At 39.1% G+C, this 11,673-nt stretch overlaps 2 protein-coding genes across 2 annotated transcripts; both read right to left on the minus strand.

The window, feature by feature from the left end:
- Positions 1–599: 599 nt before the first annotated feature.
- LOC108241711 (aquaporin-1-like) lies at positions 600–2,710 on the minus strand. Its single transcript, XM_017426070.3, has 4 exons — positions 2,180–2,710; positions 1,207–1,365; positions 963–1,043; positions 600–879 (listed from the first exon to the last, which is right to left on the minus strand). The coding sequence occupies exons 1-4, from the start codon at positions 2,540–2,542 to the stop codon at positions 712–714; spliced, it is 771 nt and encodes a 256-aa protein (XP_017281559.1). The 5' UTR covers positions 2,543–2,710; the 3' UTR covers positions 600–711.
- Positions 2,711–8,126: 5,416 nt separating this feature from the next.
- On the minus strand, positions 8,127–10,350 carry LOC108241647 (aquaporin FA-CHIP). The gene is made up of 4 exons (XM_017425942.3): positions 9,915–10,350; positions 9,217–9,378; positions 9,005–9,085; positions 8,127–8,726 (listed from the first exon to the last, which is right to left on the minus strand). Exons 1-4 carry the CDS (start codon positions 10,275–10,277, stop codon positions 8,547–8,549), a joined length of 786 nt encoding a protein of 261 aa, XP_017281431.1. The 5' UTR covers positions 10,278–10,350; the 3' UTR covers positions 8,127–8,546.
- Between the last annotated feature and the right edge of the window lie 1,323 nt (positions 10,351–11,673).

Genomic DNA, 11,673 nt, shown 5'->3' on the forward strand with positions numbered 1-11,673 from the left:
TTCATTTGATGGATGAAATGTATACAAAATCCTAACAAAATGTAAAGAACTTCAATTTGTAAAAACACACGAGTCAGAAAGGTTATATTCACTTTCTGCTGCGAAATGTCAGACATTTGTCAAATGAAGTCACAGCAATAACACTGAGAAGTGAATAACAGTAATAATCCAACAATTATTCAATAGCTCTGATTATCGGAAGTTTCCCCCCCAGTGAAACTCTGGGTCTTAGATCCTTTTAGATGCTTATGTTCTTGATTGGCCAGTGACAGCGAGCATGCATTTGCTTTAGCAGCTTCAAACCTGTAGAACGCCACAGTTAAGTGTGTCCCCTCAGGTGAAGCTTTTAACACAGCTTTAGATACAGTTTGGGTTTTAATTGCCATTAACAGTTTGCTTTAAGTAATTTAACCTTTTTACATTTCATTGTCATCTTCCCCAATTTTATGTTTGATTATTCATGTCTGTTTTAGGATTTTAATGTATAAACACTGGTTATTTTAAATGTGAGCTGTAAATAATGGTGGATTTTTCTAAAATGCAAATACTTCAGTATAGTAAAACATCTCATCTTTAGAAAGTACCAAAGACTTTAAATATGTGCTCTGAAATTTTATATTTGTACAACAGTATGATACAACCATTTCTTGAAAAACAAAATTTATTTGATACAAAATCCCTCAGCACTTTCTTTCAGAGCAGCTGCTTTGATCATTCTACATCCTTAACTTCTCCCAGAAGAGGCTCGGTTTCTTCTTCCCAGCCGCAGCAAAGCAAGGCCCTTGTTTGTTCACTGAAGAGCTCCTCTCTGGGAGCCAGCAGGTAATTATACAGAAGTGCTGCCACCACACCAGCGCTCAGCGGTCCAGCCCAGTACACCTGAAAGAACAAACATTGGGCGACATTTAATATGCTCAATAAAGACTTGCAAAAAATCTCATTTTCAGCTCCACAATACATACCCAGTGATCATCGAAGGACAGCTGAATAAGGGCCGGCCCAAGAGATCGAGCTGGGTTGATACCACATCCTGTGTAGCCGATCTGTAAACCATAGACAGGAAATAACACTTACTTTTCTGGCTGCTCATCAGCACAATAGCACATGCAGGGCTGACGAAAGGCCAGTTCATAACACCAGCCTATTGTATCAAGCCTCAGTGATATAGAGGACAGAACAACTAAAGGAATGTTTTGACTGACTCACCCCAGCAAGATGTCCCACCGTTACAGAAAGTCCATATGCCAAAGGTGCATATTGGCCAACCTTTCGCCTTTTGTCAGTGACTGTTAACACACACAGGACCAGCTGAAGAGTGAGCAGGAATTCAAACCCAAAACCTTGACAAGGGGTGATTCCATTTAGCTACGTGATTGACAAGAAACACACGTTAGTTCCAGTGCAGTGATTGTAATATTCCATGTCTTGCATTGCTTTTGAATTAGCTGAAAATAAATGAGAACAAAAAAAGATTATTAAACAAAAACAAACAGCTTTAACAGTGCTTCAATGTCTCCAATGTCTGAAATGAAAGCTGTACAAAGTACAAAATTTACTGTGACTGATTTAGAGCTTAAATTACTGCAGAAATCTACACACATTTTGAAGAGAGTTTAGGACTTTCGAACAAAATCACTTGTAAATAGCCCTTTGAACAACCTCAACTTGGATAAAAGTTATTCTGACTGGATTAACAAGTTAAAGACTGGTCAGAGCTAGGTGAATTAAAGTGAATTGCAGCCATCATTGAACCCCAATCTCAAATTTCACCACAGTGCGTGTGAATGCCATTAATTTTTCTGCTGGAAGGTTTATAAGAATCATTTTGTTGGCCTCCCTGTGCCTAGCAGTTAGCTAATCAAAATGAAAAAAAAATCTCCAGATTAAAAGGTCCATTAAAGAGCAATCTATAACAGACAAGTCTGAATTACCTCTTTAACGCTACAAAGATTCTGATGAAAAAAAAAACATGCCAAGTAATAGCTGAAGTTCACCATTTAAGTTAAACAATCACCAGCTGTTCACTAATAAGGCAGAGCACAAGACTTCTCATTCACATTAACCAGATTTGGCTGAAAACAATTCCCCAGATACCACCTAATCTTCAGACTAAATGTAATTTACTACAAGACAATTATACAAATAAATAAAAATTGGATGCACATGGATTCACCCTTACCTTGTTAACACCAAGGCTGTCTATGCTCTCTGGCCTAACACCATAAACAATAGCACTGCCAGCCACGGCACCCAGCATCTGTGCTACCATGTAGAAGAAGGCCCTGAGAACACTGATCTGGCAGGTGGCCAGCAGGCCCAAAGTGATGGCAGGGTTCATGTGAGCGCCGCTCACGTGACCTATGCACTGCGACAAGGTGGTGGTTGCCAAACCAAAGGCAAGCGCCATTTTTAATTCGTGGTCAGGAAAAGTATTATTGCGGCTCCCTATCGCAGCAGAGAGGCCAGTAAAAACCAATATGATCAGTCCCAAACATTCGGCCAGAACGGCCCTCCAAAAGGCCCACAATTTGATCTCTGACATGGCTGCTCAGACAATGTCAGCTCCTTCCCACATTAACAGATTTTCTGTGGCATTTGCGTGACGCAGAAATGTGGTTCCACCAGCAGTCCTACTGGGGACGTTGCAGCACGGAGGTAACATTCACCTGCCCTTGTCAAGTGTATGACTAAGAAATAAATTAGGCCTGATCAGGAACAGGTGAGACAACCTTCATGTCTCAGTACTTTTCCAGTTCAGCTGAAGGCGGAGGTGTTTGCTGTTAATGGATTAGAAAAAAAAGGTTAAATAATCTTTGCTATATTGAGTGTTTTGTAATAATTAAATAAATCTACTTTGCCAAAAAAGAAAAAAAGTTACATCCTGGATTTAGCAAAACAAACAGATAAGGCCCTAACATTGGAAAGCTACTGCAGTGATGAATAAGTTTCAGATATTTAACCCAAACTGATGCAGTGAGCTGCTTCTCATTCTTTAACCAACCATGTGAGGTGGTTGTTTAAAGAACCGGGATGGCAATTTCAGCATTCGTTGAACACAAATCATGAAAGAGTTGCCCCAGACAGCACGAAACATCATTTTTACACACAGATTACTCACCACAGACTCCCGAACTTAAATCTATTCCAAATATTTGGGCTGTGCTGAAGACGACTTTAAAGCCATTCATCAAAACAAAAGCTGAGATTTTTTACTGCATAAACACAGTGCAAGTGCAAGTAGGAAGCAGCTTGAGCATATTTTCTGCTGCATAAAATAAGATGATGCCATCTTCAGTGTGAGCTGAGATTAAAAAAAAGGCTGTTTCATAAATCATTACTGAGAATGACCTTTTCTTTTACAAGGAACTGGTATAACGTAAGTAAGTTTATTTCTTTAGCATCATTCAGTAGTGAGTTCCAGAGTCAGGGGACAACAGTTGCAGATGTTCTGTCTCCTTTCCGATGCACAGCCAGCAGGCCCTGATCACAGGACCTCGAGAACCTGCTGGGGACCTAAGGATTTTAAAATTCCTTAATGTATGCTGGAGCTTGTCTATGCAAAGCTCCGAAAACCAAACTAAGGATCTTAAATTTGACTCTGATTTTATTGGGAAGCCAGTATAACTGGAAAAGCAGCGGAGTGACGTGTGAATTTAGAGGCCTTAGAGGCTTAATTCATACTTAAAATTTCAATTTCTTAAAGGATACAAGGACTGATGAATTATCAATATTTTTTAAGATTTTTGAATGTTTTTGGACCAGCGGTAGAAGATGGATGGAAAATTCCAACAGAGTCTCCTAAAGATGCCATGTGTAAAAGACAAACTTAATGCTAAAGTCATGTCAAATGCTTTTCCTGTCTTGTGGTTCTCTTGCTCTATTTTAGGCTTGTGTCATGCTGGGCTAATTGCATTGAAGTTGACATCAGTCATTTGCTGCTGTGAAGGAAATTTGACCTTTTGAATTGTTCTGCTTTCTTCTGTTTAAAAGAACTGATAGGTTAAAGTGTCACACTACTTCTTCTCTTCTTCTCAGAAGGAAGAAGAAGAAATCTTTCGAAGTATCACCCTTGCCTTTGGCTACACTGCTCCAAATCCTCAGTTTTCCTTATTTAGCGAACATATCACATGCACATTTTTGCTGCATATGATAATACTCTTTTTCAAATAGTGTTTCTTGCCTCTCCTTTAAAAGAGTTTTGTTTAATCACAAAGTAAATGTGCAGGGAGTATCTTGTTCACAGCAGAACACTGCTCAACATACAGTATATATTTTGTTTAAAGATCACAGATCTTTTGCTTTGGAGCCAAACCATGGTATCGCAAATGCTAACTCTTTGACCCTTTAGCATTTAATAACCCTTAACTGGAGACCAGAATGAAGATTTCCCCGAGGGAACAAAGTTAGAGGCTGAACACCAAATGCCACCCTGTGCACAAAGAGCACGTTCACATACTAAAGCTATCTCGTGAAAGTAATTTGGAGGATTTTCTTTTAATTATAATTTTTTTGTCTTCTCCATGTTCAAAATATTGTATAGAGGGGTCAGGACTAAGTCAGTAAACCGTAAAAACGACATCTGATGCAGTATCAGATGTAGAGAAGAATGAGACACTAACTCGTCCAAAACCAAAAGCATTATTGTTTTCCAAAGACAATAATGCTTTAAAGATGCAGCAGTAATCCTGTTTGTTATGAGAATGGAACCTCCTAATGCCAACATTCAAGACCATTTAAATATATAGAAATGTAGGCAAATTTTGTGTTTAATCAAAATAAATGCCAATCTGGTAAAAGAAAAAACAACCTTAAAATGACACTCTCAGGTTTTGCTTTCTGTGGACTTATAATAGATGAAAATGGAATAAAACCATTCATCTGCAAGTGTAACCACAAAAAATCATGCTACCTGGTGATGTATTTGTTGTTCACTGAATCCACTTCCGGCTGATAATCCACATTCTTGGTCAAAAGTTTGAATTAAGACCCAAATATTACGTTCCCAGTTGCCGTTGTTCTGTACAGCAAATGACTGCTCCAGAGCCTCTTCTGTTTTCCTTAAATAAGGCTCCTATTCAAATATTATCTAGCAATCCCATAGTTCCCATCGCAATTTTCTTAGAACTGTTATGGTCTATTGCCACCGATTATGACACAGAGTAGCACAGAAAGAGCCCTCACAGGCAGCAGCAGGATCTTCAGTAAGACTCATGAAAACTTTACACACGTTCATGAGATCAAGTCTGATTCAAACTAGTTGTCTAATATATATATATATTAACATAAAGTATGTTTCTGAACAAATTGGCATCGACAGAGGTGGAGCCAACAAAGCCTAGAATCCTTGGAAAAGGGACCTGGACTTCTAGGAAAATCAGTACTTCCTTGAAAACCGGCAGTGTCAATATAAAGTTTGAATACCCTGTAAAATTATGACTGAGAATTCAAAGAAAAGTACCTCCTGGAAGGACTACTTCCAGATGTGACGTCATCCTGGACTGCATATTATACCTACAATTATGAGCCAATTCACAAATGGCACTTATAGTCCTGGAAGTCGTTTAATGTGATTTATAAGTGCAGTAGTTTCCGATGTGTGTGGAAGTGAAAGCAAAGAAAGGGAGAGGAAGGAAAGACAAACAAGAGGCGAAAAAGAGTGATAAAGGCAGGGCGATCAATACAAGTGCTGCTTAACGCAAACAATGAACAGGAAGATTACTCACACATCTTGTGGAAAACTGCAAGCCTCACATGCAAACAGAGCCTCAAGGAATGACAGAAGAATGACAGAATCTAAAGATTTTTTCTTTACAGCTTGTGAATGCAAACTCACCACAAGAGCTCTAATAGTCTAAAAATCGTGCAAATATTAGGTTTTGTCTTTTGGGCCTAGAGTGATCATCTGTTGAACAGATCACAATATTTCATAACAGAGGAGATCAGCAGAAAGAACAGAAACCTAAATAGAAAAACATCAAATAAGCAGAGGAGAAACAGCAAAAGTCGATCATCAGGTCAGATTTACCCACAGGCGAGCATCGGTAAACAAATCCAAACGGGACAAGATAAAAATAAAATCTAGAGGCAGGCCATGAATTAAACAGGCAGCTTATCATTTCTGCGTAGACAGCACAGGAATACAAACAGGCTTATTGATGATAGTATGTTGATAGGAGGGACTGAAGTTACAGCCGAGCATGTGGGACAGGCAGGATTAGGATCTCATCACTTTGCCAACATTCACATAAAGTCTGGGCTCTATCCTGGGCCACAGATACAAACCCAGCCCATGAGCTCTTAGTAGGAAGCTTGTTTCTAGAACACATGGCAAAGAAGTTTAGATTCTGCCTACTTCCTCTTAAACTAGTGTCAATTTGACCTGTGCCAAGGCCTGGGGCTTTGCAGGTCTTTTTAGGATGTAAGGAGGGAGAACAAAGTGGTATCCGTCCCAACAAGCTGTTACAGTAAACATAAAGAGTTAATCCTCAAGTTATTGGTGTAATTAACTTAGTAAGCTAGTGAGTTATTCTTCAAGGATTTGTCTTTTGCCTCATTAAAATAACATAAACAGCTCATCTAAGTAAAAGGACAACACAAAAACTTCCATGTGCTTTCATAAACCAAGACTGCCTTTGTCTGCCCCAAGGGGATTAAAAACAGGCAGCTGTGGATGAAGGAATGAGGGAATGAACACAAATCATCCAACCATGGTGCCTATTTGCATCTGGAGTGAAAGGAATGCTTCCAAATCCAACATCATGTTTCATTATTCCTTTTTATTTCATAAACAACAAACAGAAACGTTGTCTGACAAAGAACTGGACTTTATTAAATTTATGAAGTTAATTTGTTAACTCAGGTTCTGGAGTAACCACACCTGTAATCACCTGACAGGCCTTCTTATAGTCATCTCACCCTTTCAGCACAGCTTGACACTTTCAGCAGGTCTGATCCAGATTCAGTTCCAGACTGTCTGATTTGGGCAGGTCCATCTTCATGTGACCATTCAAATTCTCCTTCTCATACTTTCATTCTTCATCTTTACCTAATCTCCACTAACGTATCCATTTGGGGGGAGGGCGGGGGGGTGTCCTAAAATGGCCAGGATGTTTGCCCATCGAGACAGTACCTCCACTCCTTCCTTCCTAGCCACCAACCAAGAGACCCCGCCAGATGAGACTCAACCTTCAGATCGACTAAAGCTCTCATCATCACTTCCTTACTTTTGAATAAATCAAATTCAGCACCAACATCCTCTGCTGCTGGCTATTAACAGTATGCGTTGAAGCTCACATTGGATTCAGACATGTAAATGGTGCATTTTTTTACTGTTACAATGGAAAACCTTGCCTTTGAGATTCAATAAGTGGTTTGTAGTCCTGATTTATTGTATTATAAATTTCTGAGCATCATTTTCAAGTGATCTTTATAATACTTCTTCATAAGAAACAATACACAGGTGCAATTTTCTCAATTTATTTTTTGAGGGTTTCAAATGACTGTGAACTTCTGAGTTACCCATGTGTGTGTCTAAATGTAGTCATATTGAAGCATAGTATCCTGCAGGTGATATCAAACAATGCAACTTTAAAACTCAGTCTTATCTAAAGCTTCCATCTTTGTCTGCTCCTTGGTCTCGATACTGTATATGTTTTTTTAATTTTAATTTTTAAATTTTGTTTTGACCAAATTTCATAGCAGTAATGTCTCCAGACTGTATCATTGATGAAATTTGACAGGTTTTAGCATCATGCTGCAGCCAGAAAAAGGTTGGATCACTTTGGGAGTGATAGGTGAAGGGACTTCTTTAATGTTTATGTTTGATTTATGGATCATTGAAAGCAGATAATCTGTCTCTTAATTGCTGTTTCATAAGTTCCTAAACAAATGATCAGTTGATCAAACCGTAGATGTCTTTAACCTCAGTTTAAAATTATATTGTTGTTTTTAGTTATAGAATTTTTGCATGGTATATCTACAGTGTTTTGTTTGCTCTCTGTGTGTTTTCAGTTACACTTTATATGAAGTGTTAAAGCTTTGTAATTGTCTACACATTTAAACAGTTTGTATGTATGTATGGTAGGTTTATGTTCATTTTACAAGAGTGAAGAACAAAGAATACCACCTTTTCACATCCAGTGTTTTTATTTTACTTATAAAAGTGAAAGACATTTAAGTGCACACAGAACATATTGTTCATTAAAAAATAAGAAGTGATACAGATATATTGAAATATACAAAAATGCGGCTCAACACAGAATACTGATAAGGGAACAATGTTTCACACTCTACTTTGTTAAGACCTTTAATCCAAACGTGCACGTCCGAGCTGCAGTTTGGATGATAAGTTAGTATTGGGTCAATAAAAAAAAGAGTGAATTAGAATCTGACACTAAAATGACCCGTGGAAAACAATCCTCATTGGTATTTAAAATAACACCAAAATGCTAAAATACTACATTGAATTCAAGACTTTTTTAGTTGTTTTTTTCTTTGTATGTATATTTTTACAAGCATATTGACATGTACATTGGATTTAAGTGTAACTATTTTGACGCCATCTCCACAGTGGTAGTGTCGTTGCCTCCGTTAACGTCATAGTCGCCGACTGGACCGCTAACCAGGACCTTCATGCGGTCAGGGAAGTCATCAAATTTGGGGGACAGCAAGAAGTCGTATATGAGAGCCGCTGCTACCCCACCGCACATCGGACCCACCCAGTACACCTGGGACAGAAAAATCTGATCAGTCTCTGTGCAATCCATTATTTTCCACACAAGGAAATAAAAGAGTCCAGGCTAGTTCAAAAGGTTTTCTTATGTCAATGTCTCATGCTAGTTCAAAAGGTTTTCTTATGTCAATGTCTCATGCAAACTGGATATTGATTAGATGATAACTCATTAACTTGTGTAATTGCATAATCTGTTAGTGAGTAACTGAATTGTTTAAGTTTAAAATGAAATATACATGCAGATTTATGAGTGGATTTTGTTTTCTGACTTACCCAGTGGTCTGTAAAGTTGTTCAGGATCAAAGCTGGACCGAAGGACCGGGCAGGATTGATGCCGCACCCTGTGAAGCTGATCTGCAACAAAGGGCCAAGAAAATATTTAAGTTTTGACACGCTATCTCCGGGTTCACTGAGCTAAAATGTGGTGTACCTAGTTCTATATAAACATTGCACTGTTTTCAGGATGACCCTGAGGTACAACTTACAGCTGCCAAGTGTCCCAGGCAGACCGAGAGGCCAATGGCCAGGGGAGCTGAGCCAGTGACATCACGCCGCCTTTTATCAGTGACTGCAATGACACACAGCACAAGCTGGAAGGTTGCCAGAAGCTCTATGCCCACGCCCTGGCTGGGGGTGACACCATTAAGCTGTGAGAGTTGGAGAAAACAACAAAACAACAGGGCCTGTTAGTCTGTTTTATTTAGATGATTAGTTTCCCATCGCCGCAGCCACCGTTTCCCATTTAGCAGCTGCTGGCATTGTCCCAAATGTCTGACGGCAATTTGGCACAGATGTCCAAGTGCCAAATTGGCTATTCAGATGAAAGTTACTTGAAAGTTCAGCAAAACCCCCAAAAGCAACTAAATGCATAGTTCAAGGAGCTGAATTTGCATATTTTTATTTTCAAGTTTTTGCATCTGTTGGCTTTGTAGCTTGATTTAATCATTTGTCATCACTTCTCAGCAATATGTAATGACAGAACATCCAAATAAAGAGATAAATACTGCAAATTCAGCACCAACATCCTCATGAAAGCTAGTCTCCCTTTTGAAAATATTTTAGTCTAGAGAGATGCAACTGCACCATAGTGCAGCAAACCAAATTTGTAATTAATATTTTAGAACTCCTGTGTTTTAAATCTCAAACAGTGTGACTGAACAACAGCTTTATGGGAAATACTTACAGAGTTGAGCCCCAGTGCAGTGGTGCTATTTGGACGTGCTCCGAACACAATGCCACTGGCCAGGGCTGAACCCAGCATCTGTGCCACAATGTACATTGCTGCCTTGAGCACACTGATCTGGCAGCTGGCGAGCATCCCGAGGGTAACTGCAGGATTCAGGTGGGCTCCACTGATGTGCCCCAAACTCTGGGCCAGTGTTGCGATGGCTAATCCAAAGGCCAGTGACACCTTCACCTCCTGGTCTGGGTGGGTGTTGTTGGGGTTCCCAATGGCTGTAGAGATGCTGAGAAAGATGAAGAGGGTCATGCCGACCAGTTCGGCCAGAACGGCCCTCCAGAACTCCTTGCTCTTGAACTCTCTCATGATGTTTGATGGCGTCGGCTGCAAGGTTTGAGCTGCTCCTTTGCAAAGTCTGCGTGCTCACAAACAACAGCAACAGGCTGCATATATAAGGCCCGTACTGATAATGGTCAGTGGGCGGGCTTTGAGAAAAAAAAAAACTCAAAGAGAGGGTCACACTGAATTAATGAGAAATCCAAAAGACTGGTCTCACACATCCCTCCCTCTGCTTCCTCACCCTCCCTCCTCCTCTCTCCCGTCACCTCCCTGCGCACCACTCTCTGGTCTTTGGACTTTTGTGAGTAGTAGAGTTGTGCCTTTAAATAGCTGCATCCAAAGGTAAAATTTTCCTCTCATTTACACAGTTACAGTTTTGCAACAGAGCCTCACTTTTAGAGCTCTAGGTCAGAACGTATGTTTGCTTCAATTCAGGCAAATTTTAACCACTTAAAGTTCAATTTGACTGTAAAATGTGAAAATCTGGATAAGTTTGTTCGCTACTCCCAGAGTAAGGATCACTGACAGCCCATAAGGGGAACCAGATAAACGGCAGACAACTCCCATCCCGTCATTTCAGCCCCCTCCACCCCCCCTCTACGGAGATCTTTTACAAGACCACCCAAATGATATCTCACGTGGCAGCAGTGAGGCACTCTCTGCAACAAATAATATAACAAATAATTTCAAACATTTTTTTAGGGCAAGACATTTCCATGTAAGAAATATTCCTAACTTAAAGCTACAACATTTAAAACAAGGTAAAAAATGCTGGGAAAAGAAACAAAACTGTTGCATGTCAAAAAAGACTGCATAACTACGTGTATTTTTTTTTTTTTTTTAATGGATGTAGCAGCAGTAATTTATTAACTGGAAGGATGTTCTTCATACAGTTATTAGTTGTATAGTTGGAAAGAAATGTGAAACATTGACTCTGAGAACTGAGCTTCCTGTCACACCTGACCCCCAACTCATGAATGTGCTCCAACAAACAGTAACCAGGCTAATAATGCCTCTTTTCTGCTACTTAAATGTAGACATTTGTTTGTAAAAAAAAACCCATTATTTTTGCAATAATTTTGATGCAAGCTGTTCCTGACATGACCCTCTTGAAAAAAAAATTAAAAGTTTTTTATTGAATACTTTACTTTAGAATAAACAAATTATTTTTCAATAATTCACTTTCTTCATTTTTCTATTCCTACCTGAATTATCTTGAATAATTGGTCGTTTTAATTTGTTTTTCAAAACTTCCTGTTATTCTTGTCTTCAAATGGAGTTAACCTCTTTCAGACTGTTTTTTTATTTATTTATTTTAGATTTCATTTGCAATATCAGTGCTCTATTCTTTAAGAAAAAAACCAAACATTTTTGCATAACTGCACCAGCATATGCTCATATATGATTCATATTTAGAACATGG

The sequence above is a fragment of the Kryptolebias marmoratus genome, linkage group LG20, assembly GCF_001649575.2.
Source record: "Kryptolebias marmoratus isolate JLee-2015 linkage group LG20, ASM164957v2, whole genome shotgun sequence".
In the NCBI taxonomy this organism is placed as follows: domain Eukaryota; kingdom Metazoa; phylum Chordata; class Actinopteri; order Cyprinodontiformes; family Rivulidae; genus Kryptolebias; species Kryptolebias marmoratus.